The sequence below is a fragment of the Hevea brasiliensis genome, chromosome 4 (assembly GCF_030052815.1).
Source record: "Hevea brasiliensis isolate MT/VB/25A 57/8 chromosome 4, ASM3005281v1, whole genome shotgun sequence".
NCBI classification, from domain to species: domain Eukaryota; kingdom Viridiplantae; phylum Streptophyta; class Magnoliopsida; order Malpighiales; family Euphorbiaceae; genus Hevea; species Hevea brasiliensis.
Window position 1 is genome coordinate 6,380,447 of NC_079496.1, and position 24,323 is coordinate 6,404,769.

General features: G+C 35.3%; 2 protein-coding genes across 3 annotated transcripts; both read left to right on the top strand.

Annotated features, from left to right (window-relative positions):
* Positions 1-857: 857 nt before the first annotated feature.
* On the top strand, positions 858-12,725 carry LOC110659489 (uncharacterized). Of its 2 annotated transcripts, none has more exons than XM_021817438.2 (14): positions 858-1,207; positions 2,609-2,828; positions 7,567-7,741; positions 8,364-8,447; positions 8,531-8,772; positions 8,856-9,075; positions 9,187-9,266; positions 9,350-9,434; positions 9,798-9,929; positions 10,024-10,137; positions 10,234-10,281; positions 10,907-10,991; positions 11,569-11,625; positions 12,219-12,725. In XM_021817438.2, exons 2-14 carry the CDS (start codon positions 2,626-2,628, stop codon positions 12,320-12,322), a joined length of 1,629 nt encoding a protein of 542 aa, XP_021673130.2. In that variant the 5' UTR covers positions 858-1,207; positions 2,609-2,625; the 3' UTR covers positions 12,323-12,725. The 2 variants fall into 2 exon arrangements, with proteins under 2 accessions (XP_021673130.2, XP_058001168.1); XM_058145185.1 differs by having other exon boundaries at positions 12,222-12,725.
* A 1,113-nt stretch (positions 12,726-13,838) lies between these two features.
* On the top strand, positions 13,839-16,136 carry LOC110659490 (uncharacterized protein At4g14342). The gene is made up of 4 exons (XM_021817440.2): positions 13,839-13,992; positions 14,144-14,229; positions 14,316-14,439; positions 15,854-16,136. Exons 1-4 carry the CDS (start codon positions 13,987-13,989, stop codon positions 15,899-15,901), a joined length of 264 nt encoding a protein of 87 aa, XP_021673132.1. The 5' UTR covers positions 13,839-13,986; the 3' UTR covers positions 15,902-16,136.
* Positions 16,137-24,323: the final 8,187 nt, after the last annotated feature.

The following is a 24,323-nucleotide window of genomic DNA, read 5'->3' on the forward strand; positions in this document are numbered from 1 at the left end:
TCCTAATCGATCTCAATATTGACCTCATATCCTTAAAATTGTCAATCCAAATTTTCAAGACTAATGTATAATACTATTAATTTCATAGGGTTATTAACTAGCATTAAATTATTTAAAATTAAATTAAAAATTAATAGAGTCAAATTGATTTGAACTGATTTTAATATAATAAAAAAATCACTTAAATTAGGATTTAAAACATGGCATGAAAGAAGCCAAGGATAAGAAGATATTCTACAACAACTAGTTGCAAAAATAGGTTGGATAATAATATTGATTTATTAAATGGGTAAGTGGGACATATAATGTGAGACATTAATATCTATAGCTTTCACATAACTTTTTTTTTTCCCTTTCTCTTTAGAATTTATGCATATCTAAAATGGCCTAATGAAGATGGTCCACACGAATAGTTAAAAAAAAAAATCGATCAAATATTTTAAATTTGATTTTATATATAACTAATATGCTTAAATATAAATATTATATATTTAATAATTTTATATTAAAATATATAATTTTAATTTTATAAAAATACTTTATATTTATTTTGAACGGGATGAGAGGACATAATAAAGCCTTTCATATCCAGCCCAAACTTGGCCCCTGATCAAGCTACATCCAACAAAACGCAAAAAGCATTTCATTGGTGTTGGACAGTCATTGTTAATAATTATTTTTAATATATAAAGTGCATTGGATATATATATTTTTTTAATTTTTCATAATTATTTTAAAGGTATTTATTTTTTTCATATAATAAAAATTAATAGACTAAAAAAATAATTATGAATTAAAGAGACTATTTAAAAAATCTATTTTAGTATTTTTGTAAGTGTAAACCAGTGGAGGAGAAATCGAAGAAGCATATGGCGAGAAATTGAACTCCGTTTCAGTTACTCACGGGAAGATAGAGAGAAAGGGGGAGACGCGCTTTCAAGCAATTGACAAGAACGCAGAGTACTATTGTTAACTGCAGAACTCAGGAAAAGTCTTCGAGTGCTAAAAAGAAAAGAAGAAGAAAAGAAAGGGAAAGCAAAACCAAAGCAAACGAAAGAAAAGAAAGGCCATAACTTTCAACGCTACCAAATGCCTAATCGAAAATTATGAAGACAAAGTGCTCTTCCCTACAGTTCTTCTCCACCGAGAATTGCGGGCCGTCCGGTTCCCTTCTTTCCCCTCACTCTAGCAATCGTACAATTCACAGGTACTTTTGTCTTCCTCTATATCCAACACTCTAGAATTTTCTTATTCGATTCGGTTTCTACAGGTTCACCAACTGTTGGTCCAGTTAGTACTCTATTTTGCTTCGGCGGATGATATTTCATTTTTATTTTTTTTCTAATTTTTATTTTTGAATTTTGGTGATGCGATGCGTGTCTTTGAAGTTAATTTTGAGGTTTGGATTGTATTTGAGATTACTGATTCGAATTTCTGCTTGGTTGGTGAGAGAATGTGGGACGAAAGGAAGGGAATGGAATTTATTATTGTTAGGCGGCTTCAACTTTGAACTGTTGAAGTGCCGGTGAGAAAATGTTGGAATAAGCTGAGAATGTTAAATGATCGAGGCTAAAAATACTAGTTGTTACTTTTTAGTCACTTGAAATGTAGGATGGCTTTTTTTTTTTTTTGACAAGCGTGCGTTTTTATTTTTTATTTCGAAGTTATCAGTTGAATTTTTTGGGTTCCTGGAATAATGTAGGAAGAATTAAGAAAATTTAGTCTTGTGTTGGGATTTTCATTTTCTTTAGATACTTTAGATTTGAATTTATTAATTCATTGATCATTGGTTTTGAATTGTGCATCTTTTTATTTTCTTTTCATTTAATCTAGTTTAGATGGAAATTTTTTTGATGAATTTTGAGTCATGATCTTCGGTTCAATGGGTGAGATAATTTAGGGACAACTTAAGTTTGGCTTCTCTCTCTCTCTCTCTTTCTCTTTGTGGAGGGTGGGATGGGGGTGTATAAACTCATACCATTGGTTGAAGTTGTTGAATTGGGCTACATTTGATTAAAGTATTGTGTTCTTTGGTTAAGATTGGAGTGTCTGAAACTGAAATCGAACTACTTATGTTTGAAATGCAGAAGGAAAAAAAAAAGGCGAAACAGAATGCAGATAGTGCAATTTATGAGCAGATTTTTTTTTCTTTTATTATTGAGAAATGTTGAAATGCAATTTTTTTTTCTTGAAAGTTTTTAGAATAGTAGCTGGCTGATAGCTGCAAACATCCAGAAAAGTAAGTTTTGCAGAAATTTCTGGTCAGTTTCTTTTCTGCTGCCAAATGGACCATAGTTTATTTAACCCTTTTTTTCTCCTTTGAAGTACTGCATGTATTTTCATTTTTTATATTTAGCATTAATATTGTTGAGAATTTATTGATAATCCAATGATGAACCATCCTAAGTTAACTGAATGTTGATTGTCTCTTCCCAATACACAGGAAATGCTTGAAGTCTTCAATAATCATTGCCATCTATAAACCTGCTTGATCTGATCCGTTACATTACATTCTTAAGTTTAAAAGTGTATGCTTCAGTAATCAAATATACATCTAAAAGTACAGGTTAACAACATTTTCTTTTTCTTTTTATTCCCCCTTAAAAAGGTTGAGGTATTAAGCACATGGAGTCTGCAAGGTGTTGGTTTAACAAATTGAAGTCAAAAGATAAGTTGAAGTCTGCAAAAAAGGAAGCCACATGCAATAAAGCACCTACAAGTGAAGAAGCACCATCAAATGCAACCAAGCAGAGGGTTGCTGCTGCAAAGCAGTATATTGAAAACCATTACAAAAAGCAGATGAAGAGCCTTCAAGAAAGGAAGGAGCGGTATGGTTTAATGCTTCTTTTTATAGCAATGATGTTTTGGTAAAAATTAGTTATATGGTCAGATTTAATCCCATCTTCTGACTTTCCTGTTCCAAAATTGCTACCAGTTGGAAGATGTGTGTGCTTTGCAAGTTATCCAATCTTTCATTTCCCCTTCTCTCTTGAAATGCAAGTACATATTTTCCTCCATGAGTGACTGGTTGACTTTGTTGATGGTTCTTGCTGATTAATGGTGATATGTAAATAGAAGCCTTTTCTTTTCTTTTTCTTTTTGGGTTTACGTCATAAGTTTTTAAAATGGTGCAGTGCACTTTACCATTGGGCCACTAGACCAATGCCTTTTTTCCCTTCTGTTTTCCTTCTATTCCTTTTGTGGCCCTTGTGAGTTTATTCTGTTGATCAACTAGTAAGGAAGCTGTTAATGGTAATGATCAGTACATTCTTTATATATCACATAGATATGGGCAGATTATGGTTGGTGAATGTGATTGCTTTTGCAATGTTATATAATGACTTTGGGCTATTTAACATGTATTTGTCAAAAATTGTTGTTCTCCTTCATGATAGGCTTTACAAGTTTATGTATCAAGATGTGGAACTCTAATATATATAGTGGCGACAATCACATGTTACTGCACTGTGCAAATTGATATCCAGTTGAATTAACTTGTATTGTATAAGTTTGTATCTAAGTTTTGGTTTGTTTGTTAAGCTTAGGGATTCATGCTGCTTAGTTTTATTCAATTGTAATGTTTCCCAGTAATGATGTATCATAATTTGTGTAGAAATATATGGCTGTTTAGAATGCATATACTAGTTATTTCTGAAATTACAACTGGGAATATCATTTAAAAAGTCTATTGGCTTAGTTTGTTAGGATGAGAATTCAACTTATGGCCTGTGCCGAGTAGTATCTGTTTGGATGAAAATCACATGTAAAATCCTATCTGTCCCTAATAATTAGATCTCACTGACCAGGCCTTGCAGCGATTTGTCAAATCAATAGCAATAACTCTTGTTCCAATATGGAACATCTTGAAATAGTATTTAAAGTGTGAGATAAATTCATAAGTTTAACATAATGAAATTTATCTCAAAGGTTTAGCCAGGACATTACAATCTGACCTATAAGTCTCATTTCATTCAGAGAGAAAGAAGCTATATGTCTATGACTTAGGATTCTGGAGGGTTTTTCTGCTATTACAATGTTGGCTTGGATGGAAAATTAGGTTTTATTCCAGAACATAGGCTGTGGCTGCTTCAGGATTTTGAAATTAGTTTGGCGTGTTATTGCATAAGTGGACATTAACCTGATCTTTATTGGGTTCCTTTCAACATGATCCTCCGGCCTTGTTAGTTGTTATTAAAATGAAAGAAGGAAAAAGAAAGCCTATTAAGGCTAGAAGTTTGATATTAGCTTTTTGATGGAGTCTTGTATCATTTTATTGATTTGCGTGGAGGAAAACTCTAGTTGGGTTCCATAGTTGACAAGCCTGCTGTATTCTTCTAAATCTTAAATTATCCCTGGGTAAGGCTGAGTATAAACGATCAATTTTGGCCCAACTAGACCTCGATTGTTTTAAATGTCAGGTCTTGTGCATTAGAGATATACGTTGTACAATATATTTATCGGATGTGGTTACAGTGCACTCATTATATTTGGCAATGGCCTTTTACAGTTAGAAATTATTTGCCAGTAAAGTTTACTTAAATCCATACTATTCCTATAAAGCTTCCTTATTGATGAGATTACTAGTTTCAGATAGTTCATTGTTAAAATAAATTCTAGAAGTTGGATGGTTCTCAACATCATGCATCTTGCATGTTATCTCTCTGACCATTCTCATATTTTGTCTTGAAACAGTATAGATTCCTGTGCACATTTGCAATACTTTTGGGTCACTTAACTCTTTATGTAGTTGGTTGATGGTAGAAATGTGAATGATGAAATAGATAGAGATGCATTCTTGTTGGATATACTTCTTTCAGTTCACAATCTATCTTTCATGAGAATAGATAATTGTTATATGTTCTCTAAGGAGTAAGGACTATAATGCTGATCATTTTTGAACTTTTAGGGTTTTGTATCCAATACTCTTTCCGCTGTTAGTTGTGCCCATGATCCATGCCTCTTTGTTATTCACTCCTATTTTTGATATAAACCATGTTCCAACTGGGGCTGTAATTGGGTCAAAACAAGCTGAGCATCACAATGACTGAATTTGGTTTGTTACTTGCCATCTATGAAGCACGGAAACGGCACCGAGTGCCGTTTCCCAGTGTCGGAAACGTTTCCGACTAGGAAACGCACCGACACGGTCGTAAACGTTCCGGCAGTTTTGAAAAAAAAAAAAAAAAAACAAACGCTTTTAAAAAAAAAAATAAATAAATAAAAAAAAATAAACAAAAAAAAAATGTTAAAAAATAAAATAAAAAAAAGAAAAAGAAAGAAGAAAGAGAAAGAAAAAGAAAAAGAAAAGTAAAAATGGGTCAAAAATGGCACACACTCGCACACGTCGGGTAAGAATCGCGAAGAAGAAGAAGAAGAAGAAGAAGAAGAAGAAGAAGAAGAAGAATTCTCCTCGTTTTTTTTTTTCCTTCCCATCGTGAAATGATTTTTTTACCTTCCCATCGTGAAAGGAATGGGGGCTGGGTATTGGGTAATTTGGTTTATATTGGGGGGGTTTATTAATTTATTATAATTTAATTTATTATTTTTTTTATTTTTAATTTATTTTTTTCTTATTTTTCTTTTAAATAATTTTATTAAGTAATTTTATTAATTATTATATTTTTTTTAATTTATTATTATTTTATTCTATTAATTAATCATAAATTTTTTTTTCTAAATGTATATTCCATAATTAGATTTTTCTCAAATTAAATTTGAGGAGTTATCATAAATATTTTTTTAAAAAAAAAAAAGATAAAAAAATTTTCCCAAATTCACTAAAAATTTTCAAGATTTGCCATATTTTTACAATCAACATTTTGAAAATTTGTCATATTTTTACAATCAACATTTTGAAGGAAATTAAGGACAAATGTAAATATATTTTTAAAGTTATTTTTAAAATTATAAAATTTCAAGTTATTTATTTATTTATAAATATACCTCTATATTTTTTATATTTACACGTTTCCCCCACGTTTCCGTTTCCTATGTTTTTTAAAATGCCGTTTCCCCGTGTCCGTTTCCGCGTTTTCCCGTGTCCGCGTTTCCGTTTCCGTGCTACATAGCTTGCCATTCAAGCTTAGGCTTAGTTTTGAGCTCAAAAAATTGTTCAGAATTAAATGACCTAGCTCAAGCCTGCTCTTGAACTTAATCAACTAACTAAACTTTTTTTTTTTGAAGAATTAACTAAAAATGATTAGTTTAATATAATATTTGGTGATAATTTTTTTATATCAAAATCCAAATCAATAGTTATTTTGTACATGCAAACTTTAGTTTCTTCTTAATTTATTTTATTTTGTAAAGATTTTATGAAATGTTAAGTAAAATAGTAAACAACAACAACTAAGCCATAATCTTAAACTAGTTGGGGTAGGTTATATGGATCATTTTTTGCTATTTAGCTATGTTAACATCAGGTTCGTCTCAATATCCAAAACTTGTAAATCCTGCGATACTAATTCCTTCCACATCATCTTAGGCTTCCCCCTTCTCCTTCTCACTCCTTCCTCTTCTAATTTATCACACTTCCATGCTAGGACATTTGATCTTCTGTGTTGTACTTAATTAAACCGTCTTAAATGACCCTCTTTCATTTTGTCTCCAATATGTGCTAATCCATTCTTTGGCAGATGTGGTCATTCCTAATCTGCATTCAAATTTTATTTTTATTTTTATTTATTGTTGCTTATCATTTATCTCCAACTTTGATGTTGCTAATTTTATTACCATTTTAGCATTATCTTTTTATTATTTCTTTGTAGTTTAGTGGAAGCATTAGCTACCTTCTTCCTTTTTTGTGTAAACTGTGAAGTTTAGAAAGAAACATCAATGGCCCTTTTCCTTTCTTCTGCTGTTGTGAATGAACTCTAGTCAGGTCAGTGACCATGGAGACTTGTAATAAGTTTCCACATCATGTGTATCAGTTGATGTTGAACTTCAATGAATGGTATAAATTTTAATAATGAGCTTAACTGATTATTAAACTACAGCTTATTGGAGATGGATAGTGTAGAGGAATTTTGAGGAGTTAGATTTATATATTGTGATTGAGATTTTAGAAGGAAGTTGGTTCAATCTAAAGACTCTGGGTTAATGATATACCTTTGTTCACTTTAGAGGCAAACAGTTGCTGGATGTGCCCTCGGTAATTTTTATTCCATCATCCAGAGTTGGGTGATGGGCAAGGCTTTAGATGGTTGAAAACTAGCAGGAGAATTTCCAATATGTGGAAATTGAGATATCAATTATAAACCAAACACCCCGCGCCGCCCGCCCCAGCGCCCAAAAAAAAAAAAAAAAAAATGTTGTTAGTTGTCTTTTGATGTGTGCTCATATGCATTCACATATTGTACATACATATAGATAATTTAGTCAATGCTTTCAGCTGAAAATGCTGGAATTAGATTTTGGTGCTTGAAAACTTTTTGCATGAATTTTCTGAGTGATGACATGAATAAAATACTTGATTAGCGTCTGAGATTGTTTTAGTAATTTGATTTTTGAAATTGAGATATTAGAATGTTGTGGTGATAGTGTATTGGTGCTTATAATATCTTGCAGACGCAATATACTTGAGAAGAAGTTGGCTGATGCCGAGGTCTCTGATGAAGAGCAAAATAACTTACTGAAGTATTTAGAGAAGAAGGAAACCGAGTACATGCGCCTTCAGAGACATAAAATGGGTGCTGATGATTTTGAACCCTTGACAATGATAGGCAAGGGTGCATTTGGGGAGGTAATTATTTATGTGCCTTCTCAACAATCAACATACCATACAATCAACATACCATACTAATATAGGCAGACCTCTTTACCGTTTTTCCTTGCTTAGTTTCTTTACAAAATCTAAAACAAGGATACATGCACACTCACAAATGAAAATGTTTTCTACTTGTTTGCAAATAGTGTTATAACCTTTTGCATTTATGTTTTCTGAGGGGTTCTTTTGGTGTAGTGCAGGTAATAAAAGTATGTAAATGTTGGCATTAATTATATAATGCTTTTGGAATTTAGTATTGAAATCATCCAAAAAATTAAATTTTATAGTCTGCTTCTTTGAGAGAAAGGGTTTGTGTTTATTTGGCTAGACACATATATGCATACTATCTAATATTATGGGCTGCAAGTCTCATGTTTTTCAGCCAGTGAGTAGTGACTTCATTTTGTTTGGAACAGTAGCCTTTTCTAAAATGATGTTTGGAACTTAGGATTTAATTTATTTGCTGATAGATGATACTTCTTAGTATATTGGTAATAATTTGTGATGCTCTTTCAATAACTTACTCAATTTATTTATATTTTCTTCTCTGACTTCTCTCTCTCTCTCTCTCTCTCTCTCTCTCTCTCTGAGATTGCAGGTTAGAGTCTGCAGGGAAAAGTCAACTGGTCATGTATATGCTATGAAGAAGCTTAAGAAATCAGAGATGCTTCGCAGAGGCCAGGTCTGCAATTAAAGTCTCCTGGACGCTCTTATTTGTGATTTTGTTTCTTGTGCTTATTGCTATTTTGGATTTAAAATGTTTAGGTCGAACATGTGAAAGCGGAAAGGAATCTACTTGCAGAGGTCGATAGCAATTGCATTGTCAAACTCTATTGTTCCTTCCAAGATGAAGATTATCTCTATCTAATCATGGAATATCTACCTGGTGGAGATATGATGACTTTACTAATGCGCAAGGATACACTAAGTGAGGATGAGGCAAGGTTTTATGTCGGAGAAACTGTCCTGGCTATTGAGTCTATCCATAAACATAATTATATTCATAGGTAAATCAATATTTTGATATTGAAAAATTGATAATCATGTTCACATTATATGGCGTAACCATTTATATGATTTCATTTTACAGAGATATCAAACCTGATAACTTGCTACTTGATAGACATGGTCACATGAAGTTATCAGATTTTGGATTGTGTAAACCACTAGATTGCAGTAATCTCCAAGAGAAGGATTTTTCACTTGGAAGTAACCTTAGTGGAGCTCTCAAGAGTGATGGACGCCCTGCAGCACCAAAGCGCACACAACAGGAGCAATTGCAGCATTGGCAGAGGAATCGGAGGATGCTTGTAAGTTTTCTTCTATTGTAGGATTCATCTTTCCTTTCCTCAACTTACACGATCTATGGGTAAAGCACTTGGATTTCTTTTGTTTAATCTCACAAAAAAATGTTGTTGCAGGCTTATTCTACTGTTGGAACACCTGACTACATTGCACCAGAGGTTTTGCTAAAGAAAGGATATGGAATGGAATGTGATTGGTTGGTATAATGATGTTTCCTTTTTAATCAATCTTTTAGCTTTACTGAGATTAAATTGGATGAGACTTTGTTAATATCTTCAGGTGGTCTCTCGGGGCAATCATGTATGAAATGCTTGTGGGATATCCACCCTTTTACTCTGATGAGCCTATGTCAACATGTAGGAAGGTAATATTGTGAATGAATTTTTGCTTTTAATTATCAAAAAAAAAAAAGAGGGGAAAAGCATTTACTTTTTTTCGTAACAACTAATGCATGCCAAACTGAGCCTCTTGAGCGTGCCTAAGCCATACCTTTTTTCTTTTCTCCAAAACAAATTTACTGATGCAAAACCATGAGGCTTCCAAGTGTTATTTGTAGTTGGTGATTTTCTTCTTCTTCTTCTTCTCCTCTCTCTCTCTCTCTCTCTCTCTCTCTCTCTCTCTCTCTCTCTCTCTCTCTGTTTTTGTCTATGTTTTGACTTATTTCTTCCATTTATTTCATTCCATATCATCAGTTATTGAAAATTGTCATTATTCTCTTATCATGCAGATAGTTAACTGGAGAACCCATTTAAAATTTCCGGAAGAAGCAAAGCTAACTCCGGAAGCTAAAGACCTTATCAGTAAGCTCTTATGTAACGTTGACCAGAGGCTTGGAACAAAAGGCGCCGATGAATTAAAGGTGTTGTGTGGTGTGTTCTGTTCTAAATTCTTTGGTTTACTTTTAAAATGGAATTTACATTGACAATTTAATTGGTTTACTTTGTTATTTTCAGGCTCACCCATGGTTTAAAAGTTTAGAATGGGATAAATTATATCAAATGAAAGCTGCATTTATTCCTGAGGTCAATGATGAGTTGGATACTCAAAACTTTGAGAAGTTTGAAGAGGTAGATGATATTTTTAGTAAAAATCTTGGTAATTTCTTGTGTACAAGCATTTGGTTGCTTGCCTTTTTTTTTACATTCACTCAATTCTTTTTGTAGGCTGACAGCCAAATTCAGACTTCAACAAGAGCTGGTCCATGGAGAAAGGTTGGTACATATATATTTAAGTGCATGCATCTAACTCTAAGGAGTTGCTGTTTTAATGTCTTCATTAATGTTCTTCTAGAGAACCTGCACCTCTATTCAAAATTTTTTTGCTGCTTGGTCCACAGCAGTTGCTTGGTCAGAATAGAACCATTGTTTCCGGATATTGTTATCATCTTTTTTGGTATCTTTCTTTTTAATTTAGTTTATATATGGTGCGGTCAAAATGCATTTCTCCATCTTGATATGATGATTAGTGGATACACAAATTTGCTGTCTCACAGGATAGTGATGTTATTTGTAATATAGGAATTTCGGGAGGGTGAAGAACTTCCATTTTTTCGTTAGAATGTCTTTCCTATCTTTGTTTTGATCTAGTCACGCTGTTTCATGTTCCTTCTCTAAGGAAAGTGGATGCTTGTAAATTTGCTTTTCATTCCTTCAGCATAAACCTTTTGGTGTTAGAGACTGACAGATGGCTTTGATGGTTATAGAAAAGCCATTCATCGAATGACATGGAAGTTGGCTTGTAGTTAATTGATGTTATATAATGTTAGTTGATTGATGTTATATAATGTTTAACATGTCTAGATATTAACTGGTTGTTGCTGTTTTGTTGTCTTTGCAGATGCTCTCATCAAAGGATATTAATTTTGTGGGTTATACATACAAGAACTTTGAAATTGTAAATGATAATCAGTTACCTGGGATTGGTACTGTATTCCTTCCCTTCAAACATATGCATATAAACTTACTGTTTTAAGTTATGCCTTATTATTAGTAATGTCTCTTTTCAAGAATACCCAATGCCTCTATATTTCCTCTAAAAAAGTCAGCAACTTTTTTATCATTTTTTTCTAGACTGTTCTTGGACAAAGGGATTGCTAATTATGATTGTCAATGCAAGTAGTTCTATTTTCTGACTCCTATAGATCAATTGAGCCTATTGTTGACGTGGCAAGCTATGGTAGGACATGCAGAACTTTAGCTTTTCTGGGGCAGTATCTAGTCTGGGCTGTTTTCCTTGTTTTCTTGGCCTTTTTAAGTATTGTCTTGTGTTATCTGGATTGTATTGATGTCATATCATAATTGACTTTCACTACATGCTGTGCTCCTCTTACCAAATGGGAAGAACTTCTGATATATATGTTTGAGATGTTTTTCTTTATTTCATCATAATATTGAATATTTTGAGAGAGCAGAAGTTTTATCTTTTTCAGAGTTATTTAGCTTTGTGATGATTCTCCTATATGAATTCTTATCAGTTGTTTTATGCATTACTGTGCACAGCTGAACTAAAGAAGAAAAGCACAAAACCAAAGAGACCCTCCATCAAATCCCTTTTTGGTAAGTTAATATTTTTATATTTTTTTAATCATTGAGAATTTATTTTATATACTTTATTTTTGGTGTCTGATCATTAGCATTCTATAACTGTTAATTAGGAGATGAACTAATACAATGTCCATGTTGGGCCAGGGATTATAATTGAAACAATATGGAGATAGACCTATAACTATAAGATAGTTGTGGCATTTTTGGAACTATGCTTCTTTGGCTCTTTTGCAAATTGCTTTGATGATCTGGAGTCAGTTTTGTACATGGATGAAATCTTCTAAATGTGTTTTGTTTATGACGTTACTGTTATTGATAGACAGATGAGTGCCATCATGTATAAAAATGCTGGATTTTTGTTGTGGCCTGATGGATCATAGTAATTGAATTTATTGAGTGATTTCATTTGTATCCTTGTCATGGAATTTAGCGGAATACCTGCTTATTCCTCCATGAGTTTGCATCATAAAATTCTTAAATTTGTTCTCGTTTCAGAATTTTACTGCAATTAGCTTCTGAAAGAGACAAGTTGTCGTGTTTCATATAGCTTCCAGTTGTCAAAATGTGATTCCTGTTTTCTTACTAATATGGTGTGTATGTTGCAGAAGATGACTCTGCTGCTGCTAATCAACCTGTGCAAGGGAGCTTCCTAGGCCTCCTGCCTTCTAAAATAGAAGAAGGTTCTGAGCTACCTATTAGATCCAAATGAGCTGGACTAGCCTCTCAATGACATCAGATGGTTACAGATGTTGAATTAAAGTCCAGCTGAAGAGGATCATGTTCTCTGGTGAGTAGGGCTTTTTGGTTTGCTGATGCCCGCAGATATGTTTCCTGAATGAAAGTTTCAGGGGCAAAGGCTCCAAGGACAGAGTGGCTTCAGATGCTAATTGGCCGTTGGCCTAGTTTAACGTTCGTAACTTTGTAAAATAATTTCATGGTAAATATCCTTTTGAAACGGTTCTGTATTTGTTTTACCCACTCGGTGAAGCTTTGAGAAATTCATTATGGAAGTTGTATCATGTTTTTTCTTGTAATTATAAACTTTTCGGTGTTGGGTTGATTGTAGGTGTATACTATCATACATGTAATTATTAAAATTTCAAGTTTCAGAACCTTCGTTCTTCTTTTAGAATTCAATTGCCATTTGATTCATGTGCTTTAATGACAGATTTTGCCTTCCTATCATCAGTAGGTGCACCTTCTGCAATGGGTGCTGGATTTATTACAAACTCAAGTATGTACTCTTATCCGTTGTTTGAGGCTTGATTGGAGCATAAATTTGTATACCTTGAAAATTCTGATTTAGATGTCTGTTGGAAAATCATATCATTGAACTGCATACATAAAAATCTTGATGGTTAAATCTCTTTATATATAAAACAGATTATCATAGATTAAAGATATCATGTAATGTGCCCATTGTCCGGGCGATAGTTCTTGAATATGGGTGCATCTTTGTACTTGACGGCACTCAGCAGAGGTGATGCCCATAAAATTGGTGCCCTAATTCTTGAGCCAGTGGAGACGCAGACGATATGAAATGCGTTGCGATGCCATTGGGACCTTTTTTTTTTTTTAATAATAATTTTTAATGAATTTTATTTCTGTTATATTAATATTGTCTTAAAATTTCATGGAGTCTAATCAATTAAAATAATTTTAAAAAAAGTTAATTACAAAAAACCTTCTAATGACATTGTTTTAAAATTATTAGTTTTAGTTCCTAAACTTTGCCAATAACCAACACTTCGGTTTATTATTATTATTATTATTATTATTATTATTTAATCTTTGACATGTTTAATTAGCTCAGTCTTTTTTTTCTTAGTCAATGAGATTGATCTTTTGATTCCTAAAGTGAATTTAGTTGCATTTTGTTTCTTAAATTATTATTTTATAAAAACTTTAATTCTCAAAATTTTATATTTCTCAACGATAATAATAACATAGATCCGACTGAAAATTATAGTGAACCACAAGATATTAGTAATTAAAAAAAAAAAAGGCCAATAAGACCTACCTCTAAAAAAAAATAGATAAAATTGAGACTTTATACCCTTAGATCTCAAGTTTAATTCACACTACTATTAATTTGAATGATGATATTTTATTGTTTATTTTGTATTTGTAAATATATTTTAATTTTTATAAATTAAAAAAAAAATTCCATCTCTCATGAAAAAAAAAAAATAGCATATTATAATTAATGGTATATATATTATGCTCTTATACTGGTCTCTTAGAAAAAAAAAAAAAAAATGTGGTAGAACACTAGAACTATAATCGTGTAATTACTCTCAGAGAAGCTTTTCTCTTGGGTTGTTCCTTTTGCTATTTCGGTTACCCTCTCAGCTGTCATCTCCATCTGCAAACATGCAGGTAACTCTCACTTCTTTCTATTTTTCGATCTTTTAAATTGTTGTAGTTTGAGAGTAATTTCAAGAATCTTCTTTGCCATTAACGAAACCCTAAAAATGGAAAATGCCATGAAACCCATTTTGATTAAGCATTTGTACTCGTATGTGTGCAGGCCAGTGATAGGTTTAACATTAATTCCCAGCTTGAGCATCTCCAAGCTAAGTATGTTGGGACTGGTCACGCCGATTTAAATAGATTGTGAGTTTTCTCTTGTTTCATCTTCTTCTTATTCCTCGATATTTCTTGTTTTACTGGAGTTAAAGTTTATACTTTTGCACGCGCAGTGAGTGGGCGGTAAGCATCCAGCGTGATAGCTATGCATCATATATTGGCCATTACCCGATATTGGCCTACTTTGCTATTGCAGAAAATGAGTCTATTGGAAGAGAACGCTACAACTTTATGCAGGTTTCTCAGCTTTTTTTTTCCTGGGTCTTTTTTATCACTTCTTGTTTTACTTGATGTTGTTATTTGTGGCGATGGAAACTGGATGGGTGGATCAATTGGTTTGGATGCTTTTTTTTTGGAGTTTAAGGAAGCTACTGTTAGAAAATCTTCAATCCGATTTTAATGATTTTATTTTACTTTGATGAACATATATTGGTTCCAGTCAAATATTCTACAAGGATAAGAGGAGAGCAAATGATTTGAGTTTGGATTATGTAACAATATCTGATGACTAATTTATGGTACTTAAAATATATGGCTTTATTGAATTACAGAGTGAAAAAATTAATTTAATTGACTACAAGAACTTGGTCTAAGGTTTCTTTAACCGAGATAAGTTGATTAATTTTGGGTGTGTTCATGCTGTTGAACATCTTGGGCCCTGGCTATGTTCACTATTAGTGGTTTCCTTGAGAATAAAAATTATGGAATACATCCAGGACAATGCATGTGGCCGCCATGTACATGTTGGACTAATCTTGCAGGGGAGATCTATGTGAATGCAAGAGTATGTGCTGTATTAGGCATATTGAGCAATCACCCTTTTATTGAGATGGTGTAGGTTTGAGAAATTAGATTTCTCAAGAGTTTGGGAAAATGAGTCTAGAAAAACATCTTCTCGTTATGCATCTTGACTAAACCCTACTCAGCAAAATCTTATTTCAACCATTTATGTTGATGTTATGAATTTTTCTTGAGATTAATGAACCATTTATTCAGGGCAGTATTTTCAACAGACCAAAAAAAAAAAAAATCCGATTCACTCCTCTCTCGGTGATCCTCTTGCTCTAAAGAGGCTTTACCTTGTATTTGTATAACATTGAGTCATAATGATGTAGGTATATTGGATTGACAAAATACAGTTACAGGTGGATTATCTATTTACTCATGACCTAACTATTTATACATTAGTGTTTTTAAATTAACTTAAAGGTGATGATGTTAGTTAAAGCTTTGATTGACCATTTAACTTTAATGCTCACAGTTTAGCTTTATATATAATGGTCATAGGCAAGGTAAAAGCTTTTCGAATTTAATGGCTTGCAAAACATTGAATTCTGGTGGTCTTTTACATTTCTAGCCAATTTATATTGATATTCATAGTGGAGACTGTAGAAGCAAAAAATAATGCAGGAAGAATACTGGAAGAGTTAATTATATAGTATGCATTTGCCTTTTTTTCATCTTCAGAAGATGGAAAAGCATTTATGGTTGGTTGCGTTGCTACTGGATGTTCAAATAGGGATGGGTTCTGTCTATTCCTTGTCACCCAATTCTTTTTAGAGATAATATATTTTAGCTTTATAATTTCCTTGCACTAGCTTATTGTTTGTCTGGATGATTGTCACCTAATGCTTCTTTTTAATTTGTGCAGAAAATGCTTTTGCCTTGTGGTCTACCCCCCGAAAGAGACGAAGATTGAGAGGTCAGGCTTTCAAGTTAGGATTTATTAATTTTAGTGTTTTTGTTTGTTGGCTGTAAAGCTAATTGTTTGTGATGCTCGAAAGGAATGATGAACTTCTATGACCATGATGAGTACTGAATTATGGTCTCATTATATGCTTGTGTACTTGGTAAAGTATACTAATATGGTTTCACATTTCTTAAATGGTTGATTCGTCTTCTTTTAATGGCAAATGTAATGGATCTTTGAAGAATGTTTTATTCTTTTGAAATAGAAAGCTGAAAAGCTGAAAGCCTCCGAAGCCAAAGCTGCCATAGGAGTTGTATGTTCGAGCAACTTGTGGCTTCTTTTTAGTTAATTTCATGGGATAAATTTTAACAATTGTTCATGAAATTATGTGGTTATAACATTATAGTCCTTCAATTTTAAAATGTAACATAAACCTCCATAAACTTTTAAATTTTACACAGTAAAATTTCTTTGATTTTTAATTATTGATTTTTTAGTTAGAAACTGATGTGAATAGCTTTCAAATGACGTTTTGTCAATATTTCTTTCACATCTTTTATGCAAAGTGTAAAATTATTCTCTCTATACGTAAAAAAATTATTATATCTATAGATAGGAGAATGATTCAATTTACACATGACCTGAGAGAAAAAAGAGAAATACTAACTAAATTTTATGTTGAAACTATTTAGGTCAGCGTCTAATCGAAAAACCGGTAATTAGAGATTAGAGAGATTTTACTGTGTAAAATGTAAAAGTCGACGGGGTTTTATATTGCATTTTCAAAGGGACTGTAATGTTACAACAAGATAAGTTTAGAGATAATTGTTAAAATTTACCCAATTTCATGCTTCTCAATTCTAACCCCCACTCCGCCAAGCCCCCCTCCCTTGATGAGAGGTTAAGAACATGTGAGGTCTCAACTTCTCTGCAATTTTTACAAACGTCTTTAGTCATTTGCGCAGGGTGACAAAACCATGTTGATTTAATAATGTGCAAATAACTTTATAGGCGGTAGGAGATTGTGACAATGACTAATCAAATGTCAATGATCAAGCAACTGGAGACTAGGATGCAATTGAAATACAAGGCTTTGGGATTCTTTAGTATTTCTATCGTCAATCATTATTATTATTTTTAATAAAACTTTAATAAAGGAGAAAGTATAATTTAGTAATGCGTGTTGTGCTTTTCTAATTTTGGGACTGTAATTTGTTTTTGTGATGAATGGCTATTTGTGATTATCACGGTTGGTAAATGACACAAGCCAATAACTCACGCGAATCCTCACCTCAAAGTTCTCAGATGTAAGCTCCAAATACCAAGCCGAACAACTGCACGCCCAAATCCTCAAATTCAAGCCTTCCTCTTCTGCTCGTTTTTCCACTCACATCCTCATCTACTTCAAATTAAACCTTTCCTCCTTAACACCCTCTGCTCACCGCCAGTTATTGCCTATAGATCCATCCGTCATCAAATGTTACGCTGCTCATAGCCTATTTTTCAATCCTTGGCATGTTTTATGCAAGCCTTATTATTAAGGGGAAAAAAATAATAAAATTGAGGGTTGTGATGAGAATTCAAGCATGTGCTCAGATTATAATCCTTGTAATTGCAGGCTCAACACGGTATAATGTTATGTGAAATTTGATATTTTTGTTAATATTAGTAGTGGGAAACAACATTCAATAAATCTCTTGTACTTTTTAATTAAGGTCAAATTAATATTTATTTGATAAAATATTATTTTTTAATAAGAAAATATTATTTTCTTTTTTTTAATAATGAAATAGTAAAAATAATAATTTTAATATTAAAATATTTTTATTATTTTTTAATTTCTTTTTAAATTTATTTTAATTAAAAATAATATTTTATTAGATTGGGACTTATTTAATATATATATATATATATATATATATATTTATATATATATGATTTATTTAGTTTAAAATTTAATTTTAAATTTATTTAATATGGACTATGTCACGACCCAACCTATGTGCCGGACCGGCACTAGGACCTGGGTCAGCCTAAAGCCCCTGAGGCCCGTAGTAAGCCTAACTATTCACTAACCCAACTCTAAGGCCCATTTGGGCCTAATTTCAAGAAATCAACCGGACAAAATCCGGCCATAAGATGGACCTTTCAACGGGGAGTTTTTGACTCACCCGACCTGTAAACATAATAAATACTCAATTTGGGAGCTCAGCTCACCCTCCACATACTCATATCAACATAAAAATAAATGGGAGCTAAGCTCCCTCATCCAGTCCATCAAACATGCATGTGATAATAATTTTACAAGTCCAAAATAACAATTTATATTACAGACCCAAATCAATTAAATATTTCTAACACATGCGGAAATTCTAGAAGTTTATAGAATTACACAAACATGAATAGATGACCTGCGAGGAAAAAAAGCAGGTTAACCTCAAAAATATCCTCCTGTGGCCTGAAAAAATATTGAACAGGAGTGAGCGTTCGACTCAGAGAGTAAAATATCAATTTCAACCATAATCCCTATAACTATCTAAAGCTAATGCATCATGTAAAGTGAAATGCAATATCAGCAATAAATTCACATCATAATAGCAAAAAGGTAATTTGGAGCACTCACGCACCCAGTAATATCAATCATAATATATGGGAGCTGATCCTATCTGACTCTCTTAAATCCAACTGTGCGTGAAGAACTCACTTTCGGACTTCCACTTAATAACCAAATCGGGGTCCCAGCGAAGAACTCAAGCCGTGTCTACCCCAAAGGACCGGGTCCCAGCGAATATCTCAAGCCGTGTTTACCCGTCCTATCCATAGTCCACACCACATCACACGCACGCCAACGCACGCACACTGCTCCAAATTACCACAACAACATCCATGGCACTTTAACAGTTGTGAATGCAACATAAAACGTGCTTAGAGTTTAACTACATAATTATATATATATAAGTGATGCATGGGCATGCTTGAACATATAATAATATCGAAATTACAATTAAAATTAATATTTTACTCACAGACTTGACAGCGATCACTGTGGCGGCTGGGCGGGGGAAGAAGGCTGTCCTGGCTCACCTAATAATTACATTACAATTATTTAACATAATTGACTCAATACAAATCATGAAAAGACCAAATACGTCCTAAGTCGTGCCGAAAATTCGGCAGAGTCTCCTCTATACCTATGACCTACCTAACCTGCAAAAGAGCTCAAAACACACTTCTATTTTCACAATCCATATATTCACAACTCAATCATATCACACAGCCCCTCCTGGACCCATCCAAATAGTCATCAATCACAATATGTAAATTTACAGTTTAGTCCTTATAATTGATCATTTTTGCAAAAACTGCCCAAATAAGCTCTAAAAATTCAAAAACTTTGCCCCGCTGTCCTTAGCAATATTACTAGGCTATTGCAAAAAGAATCATAATTTTCTGAGCTACCACGAATATTTTATGAATTTTTAATCCTATTTAAGCACTAGAAAATTACGAAAAAATAAGGTTCGGGTTTACCTTTGCCGATTCTAACTTCCGGAACGCGCTCGGGATGTCTGACAATGATGGGGTAGCCAAAACCTCGATCTAATTCGGAGACTTTTCCGGTAGGGGGTCTGTCTAGCCGGAAATTCATGGACCCGGACAACTGTCGAATTTCCGCGAATTGAGGATACCTAAACAAAGCTCACAACATGGGGGTTAGTATAAAATTTTTACGAAATTTTCTAAGCTCATTTAATGCTCGAAAAAACACTGCGAAGTTCCGTGGGACCCACCGAAAAACGGTGTCGAAAAATTTTGAAATTTATATCCCCGCGAAGTTCTCGACGAGTGGAGCTCTCTGGTACTTTCGGTTTTCTCGTGGGGTTTACGGTTTGTGAGAAATCTAGCCCAAAAGTCAAAATGGGCTAAAACTTCCCGGACAAAAATTGAACAAACCGCTAGATGGATTTCGGTGTTCTTGCTGTCTATGAAAAGCTCTCTACGAATAGATGAGTTTAGACATAAGACTCGGTTCGATTGGTGGCCGGATCGGCCGAATTTTGGCCGGGAAGACGAAGCGGCTGGCTTGCGCGTCGCGTCGCGTCGCTTCGGGAGCCTTTTTCCGGCGTTCCAGGCAGCAGCCGGTGGGCTGGGACGGCTGGGGATGGGCGCTGACGGGCTGGGGTGGCAGGGGAGGTGGCGACGCGGTAAGGGGAGGAGGGAGGTGAGAGAAAACGGGAGAGAAAGAGAGGGAGGAGGAAACGCGCGCGGGAGAAAAAGAGAAGAAGAAGAAGGGGCGGTCCGATTCGATCGGTCCGATCCGGTCCGGTTCGATTCAGTCGGTTCGATTCAGGATACAAAATTTTGAATTTTTACTCTGCCTTGGGAGTGAAAACGAGGCCCAAAAATTCCGAAAAAATTCTATAAAACTCAGAAAAATTCGTAGACTCCAAATATATTTTTAGTTTTCCCACGTGGTCTTTAAATTAATTTTTAAAAATCATCAAAGTTTATATTTTCGGAAAATCGAACCCGATTTTTAAAATCCAAAAAATCTCAAATAATTTCCTTAAAATTTAAATAATTAAAATATCAATATTACTCATAAAATAATAAATTTAAAATTTTTGGGGTGTTACATTCTTCTCCCCTTACAGAAAATTCGTCCTCGAATTTTACACAAGGCAGAATAAAGTATATGATTACATATTGAACAGATAAGGGTACTTGCTACGCATGTCCTGTTCTGACTCCCAGGTGCATTCTTCCACTGACTGGCTCCTCCACAGAACCTTAACCATAGGGATCTGTTTTGATCGTAGCTGTCTCACTTGGTAGTCCACTATGGCTATAGGTTGCTCCTCAAACGTCAAGTTTTCTTTCAGCGCTATTACATCCGGCTGTAGTACATGAGAAGAATCAGGAATGTATTTCCTAAGCATGGAGATGTGAAATACAGGATGAACATGGGAAATGTTGGGTGGTAGCTCCAACCGGTAGGCAACTGCTCCAACTCTATCAGTAACTTCAAAAGGTCCAATATACCAAGGCGTCAACTTGCCCTTCTTTCCAAATCTCATGACTCCCTTTATTGGAGAAACCTTCAGGAATACGTAGTCGCCCACTGCAAACTCCACATCCCTCCGTCTGGGGTCTGTATAACTCTTTTGTCTACTGAAAGCTGTTTTCAATCGTTCCCTGATTAAAGGAACTATCTCTGAAGTGTACTGCACTAGGTCTACATCATGTACCTTTGCTTCTCCCATTTTCGTCCAACATAGAGGAGACCTACACTTTCTTCCATAGAGTGCCTCATAGGGTGCCATTCCTATGTTGGAATGGTAACTGTTGTTGTAGGCAAACTCTACCAACGCTAGCTGATCATCCCATTGACCTTCAAAATCCAAAACACTCATGTGAAGCATGTCTTCCAGTGTTTGGATTGTCCTTTCGGACTGTCCGTCTGTCTGAGGGTGAAAAGCCGTACTAAAGTTCAACTGTGTGCCAAGTCCCTCCTGCAACTTTCTCCAAAACTGAGAAGTGAACTGGGGCCCTCTGTCAGATATTATGGAAGCCGAAACTCCATGCAATCTAACTATTTTTCGAATGTAGAGTCGGGCGTCTTGTGCCACAGAATATGTAGTCTTCACAGGTAAGAAGTGAGCTGATTTGGTTAGACGGTCTACAATTATCTATATCGAATCATATCCTCGCGTGATACGAGGCAACCCAGTCACAAAATCCATAGTAATCATTTCCCACTTCCATTCTGGGATAGGGAGCTCTTGCAGCTTCCCTGATGGTCTCTGGTATTCAAATTTCACCTTCTGACAATTCAAGCACTTGGACACAAAGTTTGCTATGTCTCTCTTCATGCCATTCCACCAATAACTATCTCTCACATCATGGTACATCTTGGTGGAGCCTGGGTGGATATTATACAGTGTATAGTGTGCCTCTCGCATGATTTCATTCCTGAGATTGTCCACATCGGGCACACATATCCTAGAACCTTGCACTAAGGCACCGTCATTGGCAAATCCAAACTCACCACCTTCACCTTGCTGTACTCTTTCTATGATCTTCATCAATTGTTGGTCTCTGTGCTGGGAAACTCTGATCCTATCTCGCAAGTCTGGCCTCACTGAAAAATGAGCCAACAATACCCCCTCATCTGAAAGATCTAGGATTAAACCTTGATCCATCAACTCATGTATTTCCTGAATCAACGGTCTTTTCTCTACTGAAATGTGCACCAAACTGCCAGAAAATTTTCTGCTTAAAGCATCTGCTACTACATTGGCCTTCCCAGGGTGGTACTAGATAATGCAATCATAGTCTTTCAAAAGCTCCATCCATCTCCTCTGTCTCAAGTTTAAATCCCTCTGTTGGAAGATGTACTTCAAACTCTTGTGGTCGGTGTATATCTCGCACACTTCACCATACAGATAGTGTCTCCAGATTTTTAGTGCAAAGTAGCCAGCCAGGCCCAGAAAACTTCGCACCTCAGTGACTATTGTAGGCCTAAGCCAATCCGTTACAGCTTCAATTTTCTTGGGATCCACTTGAATACCTTCACTAGAAATCACGTGTCCCAAGAATGAGATGCTTTCTAGCCAAAATTCACACTTTGAAAATTTGGCATATAGCTGGTGCTCCCTCAAAGTCTGCAACACCATTCTCAAGTGTCATACATGTTCTTCCTCGGTCTGAGAGTATACCAAAATGTCATCTATGAATACGATGACAAAATGGTCCAAAAATGGCTTGAACACCCTGTTCATCAAGTCCATGAAGGCTGCCGGTGCATTAGTGAGTCCAAAAGACATCACCAAGAACTCATAATGACCATATCTTGTCCTGAATGCTGTTTTGGACACGTCCTCATTCCTGATTTTCAACTGATGGTAGTCTGATCGCAGGTCTACCTTGGAAAAGAATCTAGCCCCTTAGAGCTGATCAAACAGATCATCGATTCGAGGAAGTGGATACTTGTTCTTCACAGTCACCTTGTTCAGCTGTCTATAGTCAATACACAACCTCAATGACCCATCCTTCTTTCTTACAAATAGAACAGGAGCACCCCAAGGTGAAGTGCTCGGACGTATAAAACCCTTGTCCAAAAGCTCCTATAGTTGCTCCTTTAACTCTTTCGATTCTGCTGGCGCCATCCTGTAAGGCGGCATCCTGTAAGGCGCCATCCTGTAAGGCGCCACCCAACACAACATCAATGCAAAACTCTATTTCCCTTCCTGGTGGCAACCCTGGAAGCTCCTCAGGGAAGACATCCATGAATTCTCTGACAACAGGAACATTTTCCATGCTGACACCTTCTACAGATGTATCTCTCACCAATGCCAAATACCCTTGACATCCACACCTCAACATTTTTCTAGCACTAATTGCTGACACCAAATTATATGGAGCCACGCTCCTGTCACCATCAAAGCTAAACTCTTCCACACCAGGTATATGGAAATACACCTTTTTGTTCCTGCAGTCTAAAGTGGCATAATGAGTTGCCAACCAATCCATCCCCAAGATTACATCAAAATCTATCATTGGTAGAGGAACTAAGTCTGCTGGGAGGTCTGTCCACTACTACTGGCCTACCCGGAAAAACCATATCTACATCCGGAAAAACCATATCTACATCTATGTTGTCACTAAGTGGGGTAGCTACCGACAAAGGGCATTCTAAAGTTGTAGGGTTTCTACCCAATCTCATGGCAAACACAGGGGAGACAAATGAGTGCGTAACACCCGGATCTATCAAAACACGAGCCTCATAGGAACAGACTAGAAGAATACCTGCCACAACTGCATTGGAAGCCTGAGCATCCTGGTGGGTCAAGGTGAAAACCCGAGGTTAACCCCTACCCTGAGTGACAGAACCCTGATACTGACTTCTACCTCCAGATCTGCCTCCAAATTCACGTCCCCCTTGTCCTCGGCCCTGTTGGCCACTGAACTGACTGCCTGCCATGCTGGAAGCACCTGGATACAACTGACGAGGAACATTTGCAACAGAACCCTGTGACCCCATCTGTGGCTCGCTGAACACGGGGCATTCCCTAGCAAAGTAACCTGGTTGGCCACACCTGAAGCATACTCCTAAACCCATCATACAAGGTCCTGAATGTCCTCTTCCACACTGTGCACAAGGTGCCATAGAGGATCCTGACCCAGACCCAGAACTATTATACCCCGAACTGTGACCACTGCTGGATTTGTACCCTGGTCTGAACCCTCGGGATTTGTGTCTAAAACCACTCCTCTTATTTTCTGCTTCTTCCTCTGTAATTAGTTTGGCCACCACTATCTGTAGTAGCCATGTGGGGAACACCTGAAGAACCCTCTGCTCTATTTTTCTTTGCCCTTCCGCTGTCATCCACAGCATAGCTAATCTCTATCTGTCTGGCTCGATCAACTA